General features: G+C 40.4%; 2 protein-coding genes across 2 annotated transcripts; both read right to left on the bottom strand.

Annotated features, from left to right (window-relative positions):
* Positions 1-1,835: 1,835 nt before the first annotated feature.
* On the bottom strand, positions 1,836-10,650 carry LOC139953926 (uncharacterized). The gene is made up of 8 exons (XM_071953534.1): positions 10,547-10,650; positions 8,889-9,151; positions 7,590-8,313; positions 6,941-7,186; positions 5,971-6,182; positions 5,303-5,378; positions 4,288-4,413; positions 1,836-4,180 (listed from the first exon to the last, which is right to left on the bottom strand). The coding sequence occupies exons 2-8, from the start codon at positions 9,128-9,130 to the stop codon at positions 4,079-4,081; spliced, it is 1,728 nt and encodes a 575-aa protein (XP_071809635.1). The 5' UTR covers positions 9,131-9,151; positions 10,547-10,650; the 3' UTR covers positions 1,836-4,078.
* Positions 10,651-12,779: 2,129 nt separating this feature from the next.
* On the bottom strand, positions 12,780-18,103 carry LOC139954047 (uncharacterized). Its single transcript, XM_071953710.1, has 5 exons — positions 18,078-18,103; positions 16,896-17,002; positions 15,368-15,457; positions 13,821-14,081; positions 12,780-13,267 (listed from the first exon to the last, which is right to left on the bottom strand). The coding sequence occupies exons 1-5, from the start codon at positions 18,101-18,103 to the stop codon at positions 13,008-13,010; spliced, it is 744 nt and encodes a 247-aa protein (XP_071809811.1). The 3' UTR covers positions 12,780-13,007.
* Positions 18,104-23,602: the final 5,499 nt, after the last annotated feature.

Below are 23,602 nucleotides of genomic sequence, written 5' to 3'. Positions count from 1 at the left end.
AATAAGCAGTCCTTGCTTTTGAAGAATATTGCGATTGCTGAGGGCCGAATATTGCTTGAAGCTGAGCCATGAAATTCAAGACCTGGTCTCAGAGTCATAAAGCATGTAAGCACAAAAACCTGCTAAAGCTTAGAAAACTTTTGCATAGCAAAAATAGGTTACCGGCCAAAATACAATACGTTTACCATTGCTGCGACTGGTACCCAACTCATTTCTTTATTGCTATAATGGCCCTTTTTGAAACTACAGCATTGGTTTTGGTTCTGGCGTAGACTCTAGGACAGAGTCAAAGCCGAAAATTTGGTTTTGAAAAAGGGCAGGGCAGATATCAGATAAGATATCTATTTGGTCATGTGTATGTTTTTGACATGTGAGGGCGCTCTACTCTTTACATGAATTAGGCCGTATCTGAATTGGCGGTTACGGCTGTTGCCAGGTATGGATCATTCTTCAACGCATGATGATGCGGAAATGTAGCCGTAGCTGAAGTTGCTAATTTGATCACGGCCTCAGATTTCACGTTTGTGTTAAGAAAATTTTTTTAAAAGGCTGACACACCCAACATGTTAAATCTCTCAGTATGAAACTTTTTGTTAGTTATTGGAATCTGAAGAGCGCCCTTTGTTGTCATCCAGACCACCATTTTATGTGATTTCAAATCATGTGTCTATGTAGATAGAAAAACGCGTAATGCGAGTCTTATATTCAGTAAGTGTAATGTACAATCTGTATGTGTTAACTTTGTAATTTACTTTTCGACTTTAAGGAGACAAGATGTAAAGTCCGTTTGCAATGTTATAGAACTTGTAGTTGGTGTCTTGAGGACAGGGGCCTAATTTCATAGAGCTGCTTAACGGCTGCTTTTGTGCTTACTGTGTGAGTTTCAATTTCATGGCTCTGCTAACTGTAAGCACATGCTTACCCTCTGGTGCTTATGTTATGAAAATGAAAGAGGTAACAATGGAAATGTATGGTGAATGTATTTGTGAGCTGACTGCCTGACTTTCTTGTTAACCTGTGAAGTACACTTATGCTTAAACAAAATTTCCTGATATAGTTAGCACGAAAATTTGCTTACCAGTTAGCGGCGCTATGAAATGAGCCCCTGGGTACCTATTTCATGAAGCTGTTAAGCTAAAGAGTTTGCCATACTTGGTTGATAGGGAACCAGTCATATGCGGTGTCTACATGGCAACTTAACTGGTGCCGATTCTGCTAAGCAGGGTTTGTTCATGCTTAGCAACTCTGTGGAGTTGATTGCAGCCGAGTTGAAAGGAGGCACAGTCATTGTGCACCGTGTGTTTTTGTTAGTTTTGTTACTTTTTTCAAAAAGGACTTTGTTTTGCTAACGTTATTAAAATAATATTTACATATTGGTTTACTTTACATTAAGTTTGAGAAAAAGGTGAAATCAAATTTATTTTGTCTGCTAATGTTTCAGAAACAAACCATAGAAATGCTATGTTTTTGTGAAGTAAATTTTCTTTTCATTTTCTTTTGTGTTTTTTGTCATGGTGACAAAAAAGCTGTAATTCTGTATAGCAAGTGTGTGTCATGTGACTCGATTTGAGTCACATGGGTGTCACATGATCGAGGGTGAGCCAATATCTGCTGAAACTGTCATGCTTTTCTTTGGAACTAGCTTGCAATTTCATGAATAAAAAAAATTAAAACAACAAAGTAAGTTGATTTTATTGAAAATGTGGTATTGTCATTTCATTCTTGGCTTCAACTGCTGTTTTCTGTGGTGTCTTTTTTTCCCTTTAAAAAGTGAATATGAACACAAATTTTGAACAGTGAAATACTTAAATGAGTTTATCACTCAGCTCTTCAAATAATTTTTCCATTCAAGTAATTGTTTTATTCAAATTTCAATTTCACAACAGTAAAATTATCTGGTTTATAGAAATATTTGTACAACTTTATATTATAAAAGTAAAGTTTATTTTTGTTATAAATTATTGCATAACTTATAAAAACCCTTTGATCCAAAATTTATTCAACTTTGCTCTTTTTATTCATAGCAAAGTGCTTAAACGTCGAGCAGCCTATTATTTGCGATCCCTGCGTGCTACTTTCAAAGGAAAATTAGTTCTACGTGTTGGTATGATTATCATGTTCTATGTAGACGTATGCCTTATACAATAGCATCGGAACTGTTGGCGTAAAATTTGTTCCAACATTTTCCATCTTTACCTACATTTATGACATGCTGTGGCCGGGCGGACAAGAACATCTGACGTCACACTTTGAGGCTCATGAATAACGCCAGAGACCGGCATCAAAACCGGCGTATGTTTTGACCTTTAACCCCATGCATTTCAGATAGAGACACGCAGTCCAATTCTATTGCAGACGTGACGGGAATGAACTGTTTGGGCATCTATGGAAAGCTCATGTCACTGTGCACGTTTATCAAATATCATTGTATCCAATGGAATCACTGGATCTGAGAAGCTTGGACCTGTCTTTTATCCTTGCGGATAAAGACAGGGGCCCAGTCTAACCTGACTCAAGTTCTGGTGTTTCTGATAAGCAGAGTGAGGGTTCAAGTCCCGGTCGTGACACTTGTGTCCTTACCTAACCATTGCGAAGTGGTAAGAGTTGTTGAATAACAAAGATTGCACAGTGTACCCTTTGCAAAAATCAATCAGGCAAGGAACAAAGTTTGCTTCGTCAAAAAAATGGCACACCGCACGAAATTTAAAAACTGCAATGTTTGCTCATTAATAACTCAAATTCAACTAGATTTTTGTGGAGAACTAACCGAATTGTAATCTCCAGCAACTACCCTGTTAAAAACTGCAGAGTTCTCTAAGACCTACGGGGTCTTAGTAAAAATTTATTAAATATTGGGCATCAAAAGGAAGCAAATTTTCTATAATAGCACAACACAGCGCAATAAACTTAATAAATTAGTCACCATAATGCATAAATGAAATACAAGCTGTCCTGTGGTCAATTTAAAATTTAAAATTTAAAATTTCCTACATTTAAAAATAATTACCAGAGACACTTTCAAACTGTCCCAGAAATGGACTTACTTAAACTACAACTTGGCACACCATACACGTGGGTTTCACAGTACAGATACAGACCGCCCTCTATAGTTTGCCAAGGAGAGGGCCATTTTGGCAGCGTTTCATAGGAAAAAGGTTGGCTAGTTTTTGTGTCTTCATGTAGGGCCCGCCGCATGACCCCACTTTATAGTAGATAACTATACATTAATAGTAAACTTGCGGGTACAATCGTGTTGTTCGAAACATTGAGACCATGCCGGCTCTTTTAAAGCCATTGGACACTTTTGGTAAACATTTTTTTCCAAAAGCCCACACTTCGTGTATCACAACTTATATACAAAATAACAAACATGTGCAAATTTAGGCTCAATCGGTCATCGAAGCCGGGAGAAAATAACGGGAAAACCCATCCTTGTTTCTGCACGTTTCGCCGTGTCATGACATGTGTTTAAAATAAATCCGTAATTCTCGCTATCGAGAATTGATATTGTTTTAGTGTAACAATGTAAGGCAAATATTTAAAAAATATTAAATTTGTTTTAAAACAAAGCAACCAACCATGGGAAGTTTTTTTTTTAATTAAAAGTTTGCAGAAATGTAAAATATATAATATTTGGTTTGCAGTAACGCCATGTGTGTATCTACTTGCTAGGTAGAGTTTGTTCTTTAGAGAACTGATTGCTTTATTCTACTACCGCGGAGTGGATTTATCGGATTGTTTGGGAGACTTCTCAGTTCTCTCAGTTCTGAAAAGAACTGTCCTTCTTTTTAACTACTACCTGGGCGGAAGGTATAGTAAATTGGCCGGGACTACTACTTTAGCTTATAGGGTCGTTATTAACTGCACTTCCGCGGAGTGAGTTCTTAAATTGGTCTCAACATTTCGACTAGCTTGCTCTAGTCATCGTCAGGAGACTGTAAAATTTTGTCACAATATCTGTTAACACGTTTTAACGTATTGCTTACATTCTGCTGTCCATGCCAACCAGTGCAGTTTTTTTGTCATCAAAAGAAAGGTCTATAATTCTGTTCATATCAGTGACTCTCAGGTTGACCTTTTAACCTTTGACCCGCTTGAGTGCAGTGATTAGAGCTTTCTTTAAGAATGTCTGATTTGCATCGGCGAGTCGCTGAAGCGCAGCATGGCTTGTTGGGGAGATCTGCAAACAAAACAAAGAATTTAGGTCACACATACATGACTAACCAGACTAAACCAAACTGCGTGCCACCAATCACAACCTTATTGATTATTTTAAAACCAACCCACCTGTTTGGAGAATCGATTGACGGCAGCCAATAGAAGCTTGGCAAACTTGGCGCATGACTTCTGGGAGGTGCCGTGATGCTCCAGGGCGACTATGAAAGCATCCAGGCTCTCAGCATTCAGTTCCAGCTAAAACAAAATTGTGAAGAAATAAATCAATTTACGAAGAGTATTCTTACAAGAAGAAAAAATATGCAAACCACCCAATTTTTGATTTACCTCACAGATAAACAGTTTTCCATCTTTGAAATGTGAGCTCAGGAAATAAGAAGCCCAATGTCATGGAGCTGCTTATAAGCATAAAAAGCAGCCAAGCACAGTAGTATGATGCTTATCAGACTTGGGTTACCAGCCAAAATACTATGTAACATGTAGCATTTATGACCGGTACCCAGCACATGTTTGCTAAGCAGAAAACTGTTATTGTAATAGTCTTTGCTTGTATTTATGCAGCCCTTACCTGTGACATTGGTCACAGTATGTCCAAAATCTCCCCTATGCTGATCTGCCCACAATGCTGTCCAGTAATCCTCGTCAAACTTCACTGTCATTTCTTTGATTTATTAGTCAGTGCCACAGATTACTGCTTCGATCACAACAACCAGTAACAAAATAATTATTAGCATAAAACCTTTCTTGGTGATGAGTAATAGGGAGAGGTTGATGGTATAAAACATTGTGAGAAACAACTCCCTCTGAAGTGACGTAGTTTTCGAGAGAGAAGTAATTTTCTACGAATTTGATTTCGAGACATCAAGTTTAGAACTTGAGGTCTCGAAATCAAGCATTAGAAAGCACACAACTTCGTGTGACAAGGGTGTTTTTTCTTTCATTCATATCTCGCAACTTCTATGACCGATTGAGCTCAAATTTTCACAGGTTTGTTATTTTATGCATATGTTGAGATACACCAAGTGAGAAGACTGGTCTTTGACATTTACCAATAGTGTACACTGTACATTGTCTTTAACCAGTTGAATACGGTAAACCAGTTCAACATCTCAACCATAACACTTACCTTGCAACCGACAACTGTCTGGATAAATATTGTCAGGTCTTCAGACCACTGTAACCCTGCAACTGAAAAGATCTTCCTGGAAACAAAACACAAGACATTTATTTTAGTTAAATTTTTTTAGAAATTACCTTATCACTACATGTAGAATCCCTTTTAGTTATTATGTCAATCCCAGGCCTGATACTTCACGGAGGCAATGAAGGCGATTGCCTCTGTTGCCCCTTGCCATTGCCTTGGTGCCCTTGAAATGCTCCAGTAGAAATTTACAATTTCCTCATAGGGTGCCCTTTGCCAAAGAGAAAATGCCTTGGTGCCCTTGCCCTTGCATACAGCCCTGGTCACTCCTTGTCTAACGCACAGCAATTACACATGCACCATAATCGCCATTTTGGGAGTCAAAATCGTGCAACCACCAATATGCACAAAAGATTTGACTCCAAAATTATTGCAATATTGTGGTTTCGCATTGTTCAGAGATGCGTTCCGCGTTGTGTAAGGTATAGAAAACAATACACCCCCTTGCATAATGTGAAACGCTGAGTGCATGCGCACAAAGATCTGCCTTTTGACGGTTTTGAGAGTGTGACATCATATGCAAGGGGGTCTATACAGAAATCTAGGGGAGTAAGTTTTGCTCTGTAAGAGTGAGTCAACCAATCACAACTCACCCAACGAGATGTACTCTTTCCTCATTGGTCAATGCTTCCTTAACCACTTTAGCAACCAGGTCGCACTGCTGTGCAGGCACACCCCCATAGTGACCTTCCTCGGTCAACGCGGGGACTAAAGCGCCCTCTATCATTGGTTTTGGAAATGCTTTAGTGTGGTTGACAACAGCTGAGATGAGCGATCTAGGAGCTGTCTGATTTAGAGCCTGTATCTAAAGTACAAAATCAAAATGAAATAAAAAAATTATATTTTATAGAGAAAAGGAATATGCTTGCCAATCAATTAAAAAGAAAAAAAAAAACTTTCCAGTTTTCAAGTTTATAGCGATCTAACTTGTCTCCGCGGTTTGTAAACAATGTAATGCCCAGGCACTATGAACTTGCTCCTCCAGGGTTTCTGTGACATGCAAATTTCAAACAAGGTGAATTAACTGTGGGTAGTAGACCTTATCCTGGACTATAGCCCTTTTCACATCCCGAGGTTGCCACAATGGGTGCATTCGTTTAGCTTCCCTGGGTCATCCTCGGTCTACCCCGGTGCGTTCTAATAGCCTGTGACGTCATTTCAGGGGCTCACCCAGGTCAGCCCCCAGTGCCCTGCTCTTGGAGTGGGTCACTTGGGGGCTGACCCCAGGTAAACAGCGTCACTATGAGAGCAGTGAGTGGTCGTTCGTTTAGCTCTTGTCAGGGGCTCACCCGAGTGAGCACCGCGGGGTAGACCCAGGGAAGCTAAACGAACGCACCCTATGATTACTTAACCCTCCGTCTGCCCCAGGAAATGGGCATATTCCTTGGAGTAGCAACCCTGGTCTGGGGTGGGGGGGAAGAGGTTATATCCCTGGGTAGTCTTGAAGCGTGCAACCAGAACCTGGTAAGAAAGTGCCCAGGGCAACCCTGGGGCATCCCTAGGGCTGTACCTGACGGGGATAAGAGATAAAGGCCCCATTGTCAAGGTCCCTATTGGCTTTACCTGTTTAAGGAAACATCGTCTTGCCAAAATGACAGCGCTGAGATGACTCAGCTCCAGTTTGAACCATGTCAGTTCTTGGGCCAAGGCATTCAAACCAACGGCTGGAATGGAGTCTAGCATCAGAAAATCACAGTATGCTTCTAAGTGGTGCGATGGACAATCAATGAGTAGTCTCAGTAGGTCAGGTGGTAGCGTTTCAGCCGCTGACGGGTCACTCAAAAGTTTCTTAATTGCAGTCAAAGTGTTCTGAAAAAAAAAGAGTTTACCTTTTAAACCATCTGAATGGCTTTTAGTGGTAGTAGTATGTAGTATGCTCAACGCTGTTTTCAAATGGTTATGCCATGTGTGTGCAATAGCAATGGTGAAATGTGAGAGTTTAAATTATTTTGAATGGTTTTGAATGGTCTATCAGTAGGAGGGTTAAGCCCATTAGTAGCCCATGTATTGTCCTATTACCTCCTTAAACCCGAGTAGTGGGCGCTGTTTAGTCTGCTTCTTAAGAGAGATTCTTCACTTCTTCTATAGATCTATGACCCTTTGTCAGAAGAAGAATTTCTTTTAGTTTAGCCTGAAGGAATATTTCTTGAGTTTCATGTTGTGTCTCCTTGTTTCTTTAAGATGTTTGGAAGAAATTAAATCTCATTCTTACCCTGGTAACAGCATCAATAACATCATCCATGTTGTCATGGAGACGATACGCAGCTACTCCCGTTTCTCTGCCCCTCAGACCAGCAGCCTCTTTGCTGTCTGTAGTTTGGCTTCTTAACAGATCCTCGTCAACTCTCTCGACTTGGTCGATGACACCAAGTTCCATCGGGGAATGCGAGTCCGAATCAATGATGATGACATCGGGAGTGGTTCGACCCTCCTCTGCTTTTCGCTTCTTCATAGGACTGCCCTCAACCTCTTCCATTTGGGCGTCCACCGACATCTCAGCCACCATTTTTCTTTTCTCTATTGTCACCCTCTCTGCTGCGAAACGACCGTGGTGTCCACAATCCCTCTGATTGGTCGTTAATGCTTCTGGCAGCCAATCAAATTGCAGCTTACTTGCAGCATCCTTTTTGCAGCTGTTATCATGGTCCCTGATTTGTTGGCAGATATTTGTGAAAGTGATCCACGATGCTTTGGTCAGCTTAGCTTTCTGATCGTCCGCACAAAACCCTGTATTGAAATATTGGCACTGCCGCCAGCAAACGTAGTCCTGGATTTTTCGGAGATGAAGTTTTATCCATTCATCAGTCAGCTTCTGATTGGTCAAGGATTGAAGGAGTTTATCAAGATATATGACAGGAACTTCTGTCAGATGTTCAGAGAGAAAGGCCAATGTGTTTCTCTGGATGTTTACAGGAAAAAGAAGAATTCTTGGCAAGCTGTGATAACACAAAAATGAACATACAAAGTCAAAGAAGTTAACCCTCCTATTGTCTGACCATTCAAATCATCAACTGCGTTTTGAATGATAGATAAACTATGCCAGCCTGCAATATGTGGTGAAAATATCTACAGTACACAGTCAACCCTCCTACTGTCTGCCAATTGCACTTTGGTTTTGAAAACTACATGTATGCCAGCCTGAAATATGGTATCATGTGGTGATTGCATCTAGATGTACACAGTCAACCCTCCTACTGTGTGACCAACAATAAGATCATCTACTGTGATATTGCATGAAAGAAAAACTATGCTCGCCTGCAATATGATATTATGCAGTGAATGTTCTATAATGCAGTACACAGTCAACCCTCCAACTGCATGACCATTCAACATCATCTCTTATGGTTTCTTTAAATATAAACTTTGCCAGCCTGCAACAGTCCACAAGTAGGCCCTAAGTGTTGAATACCATTAGTTTAAGGAGTGGTTACAAAACGTAAACCTTCCCTTAAAGTCAAACAGCTCCATTGAACAAAACTTAGAACTGCATTTTGTCCATTTGCACACTTACAAAATAAGGCAGTCCCCACTTTCCACCGGCTCAATCTCACTCAGAGCAACAACAAAACCGACCCAGTCGACCTGGTTGCTATGACTACCCGTCGTACGCATGCTGTGGAGTGTGTGAGCGCCCTCACGATTTTCAAGCATCCAGGTGTTGGCCCCAATGATTGGGGCGTTGTCTTTGCTGAGGGGGGCAAAGACGCCTCGCCAGTAGGCGGGAAACTTCATGATGTAATGGCTAAGCTCCATGGTTCTTTCTCAGCACATCTCCTGTGATAAAATTTAAACAAAAACTAATTAACTGAATTTGCTAATTAACTGAATTTGCTAGTTAACAGGATTTGAACTTACAACTTGGGCCATGACACACAACATTACCAAAATTGACTGATTGATTGATGGATTCATTCATTGTCTTTTTGAATGATAGTGCTTTTAAAACACTCGATGGGCAGAACAACATTTCATTTTGTGCCATTTTTAGGTGTGCATTCTAAGTGAGATTTTTCACTATAAGAAAAGATAGTAGGCCTAAGACTTAATTGCGGAAAAAGCAGTATTGTTAGAAGAGACACCAACCTTGCTAAAGAATCACCAATCTCTCCACCCCACGCATGTAAACCCACGCATTACAAACAAAATGGCATCGAATATAAAAAAAAAATTGATAGTGCATTCACTGATGCCAATTAGTTTTGAAACTTGTTTGTTCATCTCATTTTTTCGTCAGTCCTCAATCATCAATCAGCAATGTCATTAGCTGGAATTATTCTAGTGTGTTATTCACCCAACTAGAAAGGCTTGAAGTTGGTCTTTCATTATTAGATCAAGGAGGAAAATTCGTCCTCCACTATTAGAGTGACACCCAGTAACAGGTGCGCTGTACTTTTTTTTTCGAAATTTGTTATTATCAGTCTCGAAAATACTAGCCTCAGTTACTGGGCCTAGTCTTCCATCTCCTATTCCCAGGAAGTAGAACTATGATGAGGTTTATTCCGCTTTCTGGTGAAGACAATAGCGGAACGAACCTCAATAGTTTTAACTTCTAAGTTCTATCGAATCTTTGACTTGAGTTGATTTGAAGAAAAAGTCGTCTTCCATCAGTGAAAGGTTCATAAGGGTTTAGGGCTGTTTTTTTTTTTTGGTTTTTTTTTAATTGTTTGTTTGAGTTCAATTTAATTCAATTCAATTAACTTTATTTCCAAATCCAAACAAATAAACAAAACAATTAGCAGTGAATAAAGAACTATGTTTTACAAGCAAATGGAATAATGATATACTTTAATGTTAAAATGTATAATATTAATACTACTACATTTACAAGTAAAGGAAAGGCAAAATATAAATTACGGAAAACAAGCAACAACAAAAAACATACAGAGCACAAGGTGATGGAGTTGGAGGGGGCCCATAAAAAGCATGTTTGTTTAGATGATCTAGCCTCCCGTCAAGGGAACTCGGTAAACTCCCACACAAGAAGGGAATATCTACCGTGTAGATAAGAAAGAGTGGGCGGGCCAGTTTGTTATGTAAAATTTTGATGAATTCAAAACTTTAAAAAGCATTTGCAACCCCCAGTGCAAAAATGCAAAGCAGTCAAAGTAAACAGACAATCACGAAATATTACAAAGCTGTAAACAGCGCCTCAAAGTTAAATTTGGTTACCTCTACCGTCATTTCTCGGGTCTTTTGGAAACAATCTCAATGCAAAACTAGTCCTGTTTTGCGGAGAGCCTTCGTTACTTCCTTGTCATGGCTGAAGAATGTTTACAAATCACATGCTCAAAATGTCATCTAGCGCCCTCTATTGACTGATGCATTTGCGTTTTCGAAATCAATGTAGCGCAGCTGCTGATCAATCCGGGCTTTCTGTGCGCCGGTGTGTGCCGGATTGGCAAAGAATCGTGCACCAAACTGATTACTTGTAATCCCTCTTTTGTGTGTGTGTAATGTCTGCTATTGATAACAGAGGACTTTAACAAAAGGGATCCGGGAAAAAGTCACAATAAGGCGGGGACAGTCCTCGGTAGATTTTGTGTACAAAAACAATGGGGATGTCCAAACAATGGGAGAACAAAGAGAAGTCTTCGGTCTTCACCATCAACATGGCTGGGGTGGGTGAGTTCGTGCAAATAATCATCTGCAAATACCATGGTCTACCACTTTGTCCATTTTCTTTCTTCACGTGCACCGTACCATGCACGGCTGTGACGCCACTGCACCATCCCAGTTTAGCCTTACTAAAGACTCAATACCCCATCTTCATAAAATTATTACGTCAGAAGCTCAAATAGCGCTCACACTGAGGTCAAAGGTTAGTGACTTCGCAGGTCCCCTGTCTTTATCAGCAAAGATAAAGACAGGCACTAGTCAATAGAAAGTCCCAAAAATGATTTCATTGGATAACGGTGATGTGACGTAAGCTTTCCAATGCTGTGTGTTTTGATCCGAGGTCAAAAGAAGCCTTACATCTATAGCCGCCTCCGCTCATAGGATAGCCACGAGTGGCAGGTGGATTCATTAACGGCGGAGAGCTACCGTTCATTCATGCGGAAACAAAGCTCGATAACTTCTCTCCAATTTACCAACTCATGGTGTTATTGCAATTAGGAAACCAAACAACTGAAGCGTTCACATTCGACTAAAAGTAGAACAACAAAAGGTATTTGATGATGAATGCGTGGTGGTGTGTTTAATCAGACCAACTCGAAATAAATCATAAAATTATTGCAGATCCTTAGGAACGTTATTGAACAACAAAAAATAAGGTACCAGGGTTCCCTCATCTGGAGGTTAATAATAATCTTATTATAATATCGAAGGCTTATTAAAGCCAGTAATGGACCCTTTTGGTAAACAGTGTCGTCCAAGGCCCACACTTCGTGTATCACAACTTATATATAAAATAACAAACCTGTGAAAATTTAGGCTCAATCGGTCATCGGGAGTCGGGAGAAGATAACGGGAAAACCCACCCTTGTTACCGCACGTTTCGCCGTGTCATGACATTGTGTTTACTATAAATCCGTAATTCTCGATGTCGAGAATTGATCGTTTTAATGTTTTTTCAAAAAGTAAAGCATTTCATGGAATAGTATTTCAAGAGAAGTCTTTTACCATTACCTTCTGTAAACCCTGTAAGTTATTTGTAAATCTGTGAACTTTTTTTTTCTGTTCCGAAAGTGTATAATGGCTTTACAATAGCGCACGTATCTACAAGGTAGATCAAGGCCCGCTGTGTATTTTATACAAACTTTCAGAAATGTTTGAAGTAGTGAATTATGAGACCCAAAAAGGTAGCACCTGAAGGGTTTGTAAGGTGCTACGGCACATAATCTTTTTTAGCAGCCACAGTCAGGAAAACCGGGCGAACCCCTTCTTCTTTAAGTGCACTGGGGTGGATTTCACAAAGAGTTTGGACTAGTCTTATCTCGAGTTAGCCATTTACTCGTCCTAACTTAGGACTATCCATGCAATTTGTATATCTCCTAGGACTAGTCGTAAGTTAGGATTAGTCCTAACTCTTTGTGAAATCCACTCCTGGATTATTTTACATGCGTTGTAGTAATGGGACCATCCGAGACTGAGAAATTCAAATTAAAGCGAAAACTTGTGACTAAAGTAATGTGTACAGGACTGCATTAAAATCTAACTCGAAAAATTACTTATTGGTGAAGAAGAGAAAAGACAATTGTGTGTGTATGACGTTTAGGCATAATAAGTTTGGGTAGTTTTTTTTTTTTTTTTTTTTTTTTTTTGGGGGGGGGGATGTGACCCAGCCGTGCTGCCCCATGCCTTTACTTTTGTCATTTATTGTAAACCATCTTGAGAACCCCGACTCAAACCAATATAGACCGAGAGTGCAAACATTTTTGGGACAAACTGTTTTTAACTTATTTTCTCAAAAACTATATCAAAGCATTTGAAATAAAAACAGTTCAATGGAAGTTTAACATCTTGACCATCTTTAAACCATGCAAGTTGTGTTAAAATCTGTGGAGATGTATGTGTTTGCTCTTACAATTATTTAATGTTGTGACACCCTTTTAACCACGAAGTGTGTAGTGGAAATTAAAATAATGACAAATCAATTTGAAGTCATAAACTCAGGTGAAAAACGGGTTATTTAGTGCTGTATCTCATAGATAGAAAACTCTGCATCTGCAACTGGCTGGACGTCTGAGGCATTCACACTATACAGATGACACTGTCCGTGAACTCTCGAGAAGTCAAACGAGAAACAGCGAGAGTGTTTCATGCAGTATCCTGCGCACTGGGTGAGGCGCCGTGCTGAATCGGACGACAGAGGGCCTGGGTTTACCATCTTGTAACCTTTGTGTAGAGCAGCAAAGGACGCAGATCTCAGTTTGGGCGATGTATCGGGTACTGTTTTTAAAGTAATAAAAACAAGCATGTGTTTAGTTCTTTCGCGATGCAAATGCCACTTTCAATCCATGCCCACACAATCAAAATTGAAGACTTTAGAACGCTAGGTGGTAGCAGATATACAATGGGAATACCTATTGTTTACTTCGTTTACTGAGCATGTGCCGATTGTTTAAGACAATGGGTTCACCTGGTAAGTCTGCTGCCACCAAGGGGTTCTGACTGGCAGGAGATTCTGCCCCCCGGAGATGATGTTCGCCAAAACGGCTAACTGTGTACAAACTACGTCTGATAGCGCCCTCTTTTGAATCATCATTTTCAGCCCATGTTAATTTCCCATAGTAATGGGGACAGATTTCTACAGGACAACTTGCACTAATCAGTGGTTGTCACTCGTCATAAAAACGTTTAATGAAATGCAACTATAAGAACTTCAAGAAACTGCGTAAACAATGGAAGTTTACCTGGTAAGTCTGCTGCCACCTAGCGTTCAAAAGTCTTCCTTCAAGTCACACATTAGGCCAACTAGTAAAACAAATTCAAACTCGCTCACCCGGGGTTGTTGTAGGGTCACAGTCCCGTTCATGCACCATCACCGACACCTCGGCAAGCTGCAAGACCGCCTCGGTTACACCCGGCCAAGAAGGATCCACATCGAGGCTGATCCACCTCGCTATCACCGGCGGATCACACAGGAATGGAATTGTGGCACCCGATTGGCTCTGTGACGACGTGGCTGGCTCACCGCATCGCTGATTGACAGTGCAGTTCGAGGAAAGCCCGGCTCGTGCCGTGGCTCCAATGAAACGATAACCTACAGCAAAAATGTTATAAAACAATGGGAACCTTTAAGACGTTAGGTGGCAGCAGCCTAAGGTCGTGTCCATATGGGGGACTTTTTGGGACTTACCTGGGGCCTTTCTCAAACCTCGGCTTAGGCTCCGGCTCAGGCTCCGCGTGCAGGTACAAGCAGCAATACGCGCTTGAAATGCAGGCTAAAGGCCGAGCTGCGCACACAGCGCGGAGCCTGAGCCGGAGCCCAAGCCGTGGTTTGAGAAAGACCCCAGGTAAAATCAAACGTCCCGGATAACGTGCGCATGTTCAAAACTACGTGAACAATGGCAGTTTACTTGGTAAGTCTGCTGCCACCTAGCGTTCAATAGTCTCCCATTAAGTCACACTTTACCAAACGTTTTTTTCTGCTGAGACGACATAGTTGTTGCCCGGCTACTTATCTGACCAGACTAGTTCCCAAAATGCAACCTCAACAAAGTTACTGTATACATCTTCTAACTAATGGAAGATCTCAAACCGTGACTCTTGTATCCTTAAGCAAGACACTTAAACCATTTCTTCGTCCTTCGGATTGGACGTAAAGCCGTTCATCCAATGTGTTGTGTAACGCATGCAAAAGAACCCAATGCACTTATTATCGAAACAGAAGGGTTCGCCCCGGTGCTCCTGGCTGTCTGCTAAATGCGCTGTTGTACCTCGAAACCCTTTTAGTTTGCCACGTAATTGGGTCTCAGAATTCAAATCTTGCTGTATACAAACTTGCGTTCTACGCGCCCTGAGTACCTGAGTAAAACTAATACGTGAGCTGTATTAGACTTCGATATTACTATTATATAAAACACTCCTCGGCCCCGGCCCCTCCACATTATAACTTTAGTGTCGAGTAAAAAAAATGTTTTCGACAAATACAACAATAGGAAGCAAGTTCGAGTGCGCACATTTTAGTCCACCAGTGGTCGACCACAGACTAGCAACGCACATGCGCGGTGACGTACTCACCCGAACGAGTCGTTTGGTAGTCTAGTCAACCTTCCACCTCTTTTCGCTAAAGTGTCACTGGTTCCCCTCTGCGCTTAACACATGTTAGAATGGAACATGCTGTTGGGACCAGTGAAGAAACCATGGGCTCGAGGCTGGTTCCAAATGGTCGACCACAGTAGTCAACCAATGGTCAACCAGCCTGGGTTCGAGTCAAAATGGTCAACCTTTAGTTAACCATTGTGCACACTCGAACTTGCTCAGGGTTTGCAACCGAGTTTTATCGATTTGACGGAAGCGAACGTGGAAGAGTATACGTTTTCTTACCGCAGCAGTTTCGGAGTCGAACTGTAATTTGGCCCAAGCAGTGTTCACCGCCCAAGTCAAGTTTCCACCACGGATGAGGATCGTCATTGGCTAATACACGAAAAACAGAGCTATAGTTTAATTAAACAAAACCCCACATTACAATAGACCTTATGCACATGACGTCATTTCAGTAGGGCGCCCTCACCTAGAGGTCAAAAGGAGGTTGTTCATTGACCAATCATGTGCGCCGCGCGTACAAATCTGTGCGTTTCGATTGTTTCGTCACCGTTTTTCCACTAAAATGGCCGCTGGATGACTTCAATGCATAAGGTCTATATGCCACCAAAGGAGGCCACTCACCAAATAAGTGAATTTTTTCTTAGCTATTGTAATGCTTACTATCAGCGAAAAACATAAAATGATTCTCGAACAAGCAGGAATGGGAGACTTTTGAACGCTAGGTGGCAGCAGACTTACCAGGTAAAATCCATTGTTCTCGGTAATGTGCTCATGCTCAGAACTACGTAAACGATGGGAATTTACCTGTTCGTCTGCTTCACCTAGCGCTCCAAAGTTTCCCATTGATTGCAATCGAAATAAAACATTATTTTGTATGACATCGATGCAAATAAAAATGAGTAAAACGCACAGAAAGCGATAAACTGCAAACGCAAAATAAGATTATTTATTTCTCATCTATTTCAAGGGATGTTTTCTACTATCATCATCATTCGACCGGGCCAGTTTTATTTAAATCTGTGATCTTCACGATTTGTTTTTTTCTTCTTACCACCTCTGTAACGCTCCTTTAAAGACACTGTACCCCTTTGATAATATTGTCAAAGACCAGTCCTCTCTGTCTTGGTGTATCTCATAATATGCAGAAAATAACAAGTGAAAATTTGAACTCTAATGGTCATCGAAGTTGCGAGATAATAATAATAAGATAAAACGCCCTTGTCACACAAAGTTGTGTGCTTTCAGATGCTTGATTTCGAGTTACTTCAGAGGGAACCGTTTCTCACAATGTTTTATACTATCAACAGCTGCTCTCCATTGATCGTTAAAGGCATTGGACACTATTGGTAATTACTAAAATAAATTATCAGCATAAAACCTCATTTGGTAACGAGTAATGGGGAGCTATTGATAGTATAAAACATTGTGAGAAATGGCTCCCTCTGAAGTGACGTAGTTTTCGAGAAAGAAGTAATTTTCCACGAATTTGATTTTGAGACCTCAAGTTTAGAATTTGAGTTCTCGAAATCAAGCATCTGAAAGCACACAACTTCGTGTGACAAGGGTGATTTTTTCTTTCATAGTTATCTCGCAGCTCCGACGACCATATTAGCTCAAATTTCCACAGGTTTGTTATTTTATGCATATGTATGTTGAGATTATACACCAAGTGAAAAGACTGGCCTTTGACAATTACCAATAGTGTCCACTGTCTTTAACAAGAACATTTTTATGCTAACAGTAACTACCAATAGTGCTCAGTGCTTTAAATTCTTAATCAACAAGTTGCTAACTGAAGTAAACTTACCCGTGTGGCTGAAACTGTACTCATTGCCATCATTAGCTTTCCAAGATGGAAAATAGTATGTGGCGGAATGATAAGTCGTACTCTGTGACGTAGGCTTTCCAATCACTCTAAGATCTTGTACGTGTAAGAAACGTTGACGTCATGCATGCACAACGTTAAACGTACACAATATTGTAAAAAGAAAAAAAGAACAAAAAGAGAAAAAAACGGAATCAAACATTGGGTTTTTTTTTACAGTGAATTTAACCACTGGATTTGGGTTCCTTTTTGTTTACACAAAACACAATGTCCACAGATTTACGTTAAACTAACACGGGTTCGAGGTAATGATGGTAGATAGCTTCCCTTAGACCATTATTACTCGCTGAGGTGCTGTAGTTTTTGAGAAGCGAGTAAAACAATGTCACAAAAAATTGTTTTCTTACTTTGTTTTACTCATTCCTCAAAAAACTACAGCACCTCAGCAAGTAATATTTTTAGGGAAGCTTTCTACCATCATAATCTGTAAACTGTGTGAGTTTGATGTAAAAATCTGTGGACATTGTACGTGGACCTGGTAGTGTTGATGCCAGCGAATGTATAAACAAAGAAAGGACAAGTTTATGCATTATGTAAAATCAATGGTTAATGACAGAACACAACTGTATTATTTTTTTGGGGGGGGGGAAATACGAAGTGTTATCCTACTTCAAAGTGAAAAGTAAAAAAAAAATAAAAAAAAAAAAACACGTTATTGGCAAAAGCTGCTGTATCCCTTAATACCAAGTGAGCTTTGACTATTGTCATTCATAGTCAGAGTCAATGGGTGCGTTCGTTTAGCTTCCCTGGGTCAACCCCGGTCTGCCCCCGGTTCGTTCGAATAGCTTTGACGTCATTCCAGTGGCTCACTGGGGACAGCCCCCAGTGCCCTGCTTGTGGAGTGGGTCACTTGGGGGTGACCCGAGGTGTGACGTTACCACGAGAGGGCGAGTGTGATCGTTGGATTAGCTCTTGTCAGGGGCTCACCCGAGTGAGCATCGCGGGGTCGACCCAGGGAAGCTAATCGAACGCACCCTATACCAAACGTATAAACAGACCATGTAAGGCCAGTCATTGTGAAATCAGACACTGGATGAGAATCATATCACCCCGTTGATCACAACATAAAAAGTACTCAAAAATTCAAACCTCAAAACGTCTCACCTGTTCTCCTTGGCCTTCGTCTTCATAATAAAGGCTGATTTCTTCAAGGTTTAACTTACTTAAATTTGATTTGCACTAATTAGTTATTTGACTTTGTTCTTTATCGTAACTGGTACAATATTTGCTAATGTACAAGAGTATATGGAAATAAAGGTTTTCCTGAAATGTGGGTACCTTTTGTGTACGACACAAAACACCATGGCCACATTAAACTTAAACGGTTTGAAGATAATTTTGGTTAGAATTAATTGCTTACGATATAACATTTTGTTTGATGAGGTGCTGTAGAGAAAATATGAAGCTGAAACTTCTACATGTAAGTTATTTAAAGGCAGTGGACACTATTGGTAATTGTCAAAGATAAGTCTTCTCACTTGTTGTATCTCAACATATGCATAAAATAACAAACATGTGAAAATTTGAGCTCAATCGGTCGTCGGACTTCCGAGATAATAATGAAAGAAAAAACACCCTTGTCACAGGAAGTTGTGTGCGTTTAGAATAGTTGATTTCGAGGCCTCAAATTCTAAACTTGAGGTCTCGAAATCAAATTCGTGGCAAATTACTTCTGTCTCGAAAACTATGGCACTTCAGAGGGAGCAATTTCTCACAATGTTTTATACCATCAACCTCTCCCCATTACTGGTCACCAAGAAAGGTTTTATGCTAATAGTTATTTTGAGTGATTACCAATAGTGTCCACTGCCTTTAAGATACATACATCTTCATTCACAGGGAGAAGGGATTCATTTTCTGCAATAAATAAAACTTGATCTACAAAAGGATATCAAAACCCTTTACAGACAAAGGACACCTTTGGTAATTGTCAAAGATCGGTCTTCTCACTTAGTGTATCTCAACATATTATGCACAAAATACAAAACCACTGAAAATTTGTTGCGAGATAATAATGGAAGAAAAACCACCCTTGTCGCACGAAGTTGTGTGCTGTCAGGCTTGATTCCGGGACCTCAAAATCAAATTCTGAGGTCTCGAAATCAAATTTGTGGAAAATTATTTCTTTTTTCGAAAAATACGTTACTTCATCATAGGGAGCCATTTCTTACAATGTTTTGTACTATCAACAGCTCTCCTTTGTTAGTTACCAAGTACGGTTTTATGCTAACAATGATTTTGAGTAATGAATTGAAATAAGTTCCCATACCTTGTAGTTCACTTTGTCCATCGCGTAGAAAGCAACAAAGAAACGCAACACGCACCAGAAGAATATCCACATCTCCCCTGAAAAGGCGTCGCCTGAAAACACTCCATGCCCGAAACATTTCCAAAAACAGAATTAGGGCCTAAACCACACTCTCCAGCCAATGATCTTATAAAGCGTCTTCCCACAACGGTACAAGTGTCAACTCTGATATGTTAAATCAACTCAGTACAGCTGCGTGGCCATAGTAACCCTGTTGTCTCATTTCATTCGTTACTATGGCAACATAGACGCGCTTATAAGTACATGTCAATGTCCATAAAGGGCACCGACATTAAAACTCCATCAAATTTGCACTCCCACAAATGAGTGACACGTTACACACGATGACGTCATGATGATGTCACTCGTAAGGCACTGGACACGTTGGGTAATTGTCAAAGACCATTATTCTTACTTGGTGTATCCCAACATAATATGCATAAAAATGACAAATCAGTGACAGTTTTGACTCATTTAATAATATGGTCATCGAAGATGCAAGGGAGATAATTAGAAGGGAAAAAAAACATTGTTGCGCAAATTTGTGTGCTTTCAGAAGCTTCAAAAAAGGCTTCAGCCGAAGTATTTTATTATTTGAGTGAGAAATTACCTCTTTCTGAAAAGCTGCGTTACTTCAGAGGGAGCCGTTTCTCACAATGTTGTATGCTATCAACAGCTCTCCACAATTCCCATTCATAAATAACTTTTCGGTCAAAAAACATCAACATTTTTGGTCAAAAAGTAAATTAAATGCAAAGACTATAGATTGTTCAATGATTTCTTTCAACACAAAATGACACCCCTCCAACTATGAAATGGTAAGGCCCTCTGCCGCCCTTGGGTAAACAACTCCTTATAAGGGAATGCTGTGCGCGTCGCGCGTATCGCATGATGTGGCACAACTGTCCACCAGGGGCCAATTTCATAGAGCTGCTTAAGCAAAAAATTTGCTTAAGCACGAAAGTAGCTCACTTATTTTACACATGTTACTGGCCAAAATTTCATGCCATATACATGCTTGTGTCTGGTATTTAGCTGTTGTTTACTTAGCATAACAATTGAGTGGAGTCTCGGCCGGTAATCTGATTTTACAAAGCAAGGATTTTTTCGCTTAAGCAACATTTTGTGCTTAAGCAGCTCTATGAAATTGGGCCCAGGCCGTTGCTCTCGACCAAAAGGAGTGAAGAAACTGTCTTATACAGGTGCAAGCTCGCGTGTCACGCCCATGTTTCAACACTTTTTACCGGTCATAAACAAAGGTTTATACACACCCAGGTGACGCGCTCTCCACTAACAGGAATAACAAAACTGTCTGAGGTATTTATGAATAAGTTTTTTAGCATAACTAAAATTTTGAGTAATTACCAACAGTTTCCAGTGCCTTTGAAGTGTATTTCATCTCACCAACTGTTGCGAACATAGCTTTGATTTAATAACAAATACTTTCTACAAGTGTCATACACTAATTATTTTACTAATAAATTGATCATTATGGACACATCCCTTTGTTTATTCGTTTTCAAATAGCAACCCACCCAAAACAAGTCACAGTAGTGGCATCGATCCAAGTGTCCTTTTTGCTATTCTGAAAACTAAGTAGCCTTGCGATTTTTTTAATTTTTTCGTTTTACTATTTTTTTTGCTGAAGGACCGGTCGCTAGCGCATGAAATAGTGACCTGTATAGTATAGATAATGCGAAATTTAATGAATTGTGAATTAACCATTGCTATAAAGGTAGACTTGTGGACAAGTCGTTAATTGTCAGACGTGGTGAGATAGTCGAGTCGTGGCGGTCCTCTCGCGAGAACACTGCTCTCTCGCGAACTGCTGGCTGACCAACTTATACTCCCCGTTTTAATGGGGCCGTAGTCGTGAGGGCAGTAGTCTTTCGGGGCCAGCAGTCTCACAAGAATACCGCGGGAATCTCGGAGAGAGTCGGAACGCTATCACCGCGACTGACCTTTAACGACTTGTCCACAAGTCTACTATAAAAGCTGTAGTATCAATGAACTAAGTACAATAATGCGATTTGATACACTACGGATGGCACTAAATACTAAACTCCACAGCGGTTCGGCCCATCAGAGAATACCCGAGCGAGAATGACCTTATGACGTCATTTTGCATATGCTTACATCTTTTAGACATGAAAATAGTGACAACCAGGTCCTAATGGTTAGTCCACTCTTATGTAACAACTCCCCAAACCTGCTGCTACAAGTACTTGAATAAAGCTGTCTGAAGCAGTGCTTGCATCTTTTAAACACGGTGTGCAGTACTTGCTCATTCACTGACGTCTTTGGCCAAGACTATGCTTACTGCTGAATCTCATGAATAGAAAACTCTGCATCTTCAATCGGCAGGACCTCAGAAGCATTTACACTGTACATGTGGCAGATCTCGTGCACTCTCGAGAAGTCAAATGAGAAACAGCGAGAGTGTTTCATGCAGTATCCTGCGCACTGGGTGAGGCGCCGTGCTGAATCCGACGATAGAGGGCCGGGGTTTGCCATCTTGTAACCTTTGTGTAGAGCAGCGAAGGACGCAGATCTCAATTTTCCACCACGGATGATGGCCTTTCTTGCCAACTTTGAAAATATGGAGAAGAAAAAGAAAGCAACAAACAAATCAAGTAAATAGAAATAAAAATTAAAAAAAATAATAATATTCTTTATCCCCGAAGCTGAAACGCACCCTCTATTGTTATCAGCAATCCCTTATAGCTTATTCCGCCCCCTTATTTCTCACATGGGGGTAACCAACCAAGCGTGTTTAAGTACCCCCTATACTTGTATTGCAGATAAGTACATGTACATGTACATGTGTCTCCACGTCAGCTCCATGCATTAACATGTAGCCTCATTAGCCTACATTCCGTATTTCGTCTTTGTTCACACCACCGCACTGAGTGCATCATTGGTAGGAATTGCACCACGTGAGAAAGTAGGTAAAACACGTCACTTGATACTTAAGGCCCGGTCACACAGGCCCCGATAACGAGAACGAAAACGAGAACGATACAAATGCACGCCCTCGATTGGTTGAAATGCTCCACGCAGAATACGCCCACGCTCATTCAACCAATCGAGGGCGTGCATTTGTATCGTTATCGTTTTCGTTATCGTTTCGTTCTCGTTATCGGGGCTTGTGTGACCGGGCCTTAAGTGGTCTCATCTTCCCTGGGGAAAAAATGCGTCGTGTGTGCCTACCGTCTCGAAATCGAAAGCTCCCTATTCCCGAGTACGATGGATTTTACCTGAAGTATGAATATGAAAACACTCACCTGTGTGGCTTGAAAGTTTCATAGTTTCGATTGATAGCATTTGGTGATTTAAACCGGAAGTCATATGTTGAACTCTGTGACGTAGACTTTCCAGAAACATTGATTGCTTGATGATCGGTGGGAATATAATAAAATTGCCAAGCGTCATTTTTACACAAGTAGGTGCAAGCCCCGCCGCGGGTATTCGACTATTCTAACCCATTACATATCTTTGTAATTACCCCCATTCTGCAGCTTGTTATTTTCTGTTAATTGCGGATTTGTTCTCATGTTTATAAAAATCTGCTTTTGTTTTGCCTATTTTGTTTATACGTTTTTATTGTTCTTTGTATTTGGTGCTGTTGCCCTGGTTTACTATAGTGTTCACCAGGACACCTTTTTGAATAAGACAAAGATTGCTTGAGAATCTATCAAAAAACATGTCATTGTCTTAAAGACACTGTGGACACCTTTGGTAACTGTCGAGCCAGTCTTCTCACTTGATGCACAAATTAACAAAAAATGTGAAAATGTGATAATTAGTTTGGGTTGTCGAAGTATGCGAGAGAATAATGGAAAAAAAACACCCAGGTCACAGGAAGTTATGTGCCTTCAGATGGTTGATTTCGGCATCTCAAAATCTAATTCTGAGATCTCGAAAAAATTTAACATCAAATAATTTTAGTGAAAATTACTTCTTTCTCGATAAGTACGTTACTTCAAAGGGAGCAGTGTCTCATAATGTTTTATACTATCAACAGCTCTCCATTACTCGTCACCAAGTAAGTTTTTATGCTCACAATTATTTTGAGTAATTACCAATAGTGTTAATGAAACCATGGGCTTTAAACAAAAGTGTCCAGTACCTTTAATAAGAGGTTTGTAGTAACACCTTAAACATTAGCTTTCGAGTGAACCACAGACGCGCAGAATAGCAGACGCGCGCGCCTTAGCCGTAAATGTACCTCGTGTGAAAGAACAATATTGGTAATAATTTCCAAATTCTCCAAAATATTGTCACACATTGCTACATTTTACAACCATGCTGAGGTTAAACA

The sequence above is a fragment of the Asterias amurensis genome, chromosome 22, assembly GCF_032118995.1.
Source record: "Asterias amurensis chromosome 22, ASM3211899v1".
NCBI lineage: Eukaryota > Metazoa > Echinodermata > Asteroidea > Forcipulatida > Asteriidae > Asterias > Asterias amurensis.
The sequence above is the reverse complement of the archived record's forward strand: the minus strand, read 5'-3'. Positions and strand labels throughout refer to the sequence as shown.

Excerpts from the sequence above, each read along its gene's own strand:
- LOC139953926 (XM_071953534.1), bottom strand. The coding sequence starts at position 9,130 with ATGGAGCTTAGCCATTACATCATGAAGTTTCCCGCCTACTGGCGAGGC. Across the intron at positions 6,183-6,940 it reads GACGATGTTTCCTTAAACAG|ATACAGGCTCTAAATCAGAC; the intron begins GTAAAGCCAATA and ends TTTGTACTTTAG. Across the intron at positions 4,181-4,287 it reads TCAATCGATTCTCCAAACAG|ATCTCCCCAACAAGCCATGC; the intron begins GTGGGTTGGTTT and ends TTTTGTTTGCAG.
- LOC139954047 (XM_071953710.1), bottom strand. The coding sequence starts at position 18,103 with ATGAAGACGAAGGCCAAGGAGAACAG. Across the intron at positions 17,003-18,077 it reads ACGAAGGCCAAGGAGAACAG|AGTGATTGGAAAGCCTACGT; the intron begins GTGAGACGTTTT and ends ACAAGATCTTAG. Across the intron at positions 15,458-16,895 it reads GTACAGTTTCAGCCACACGG|CCAATGACGATCCTCATCCG; the intron begins GTAAGTTTACTT and ends TTCGTGTATTAG.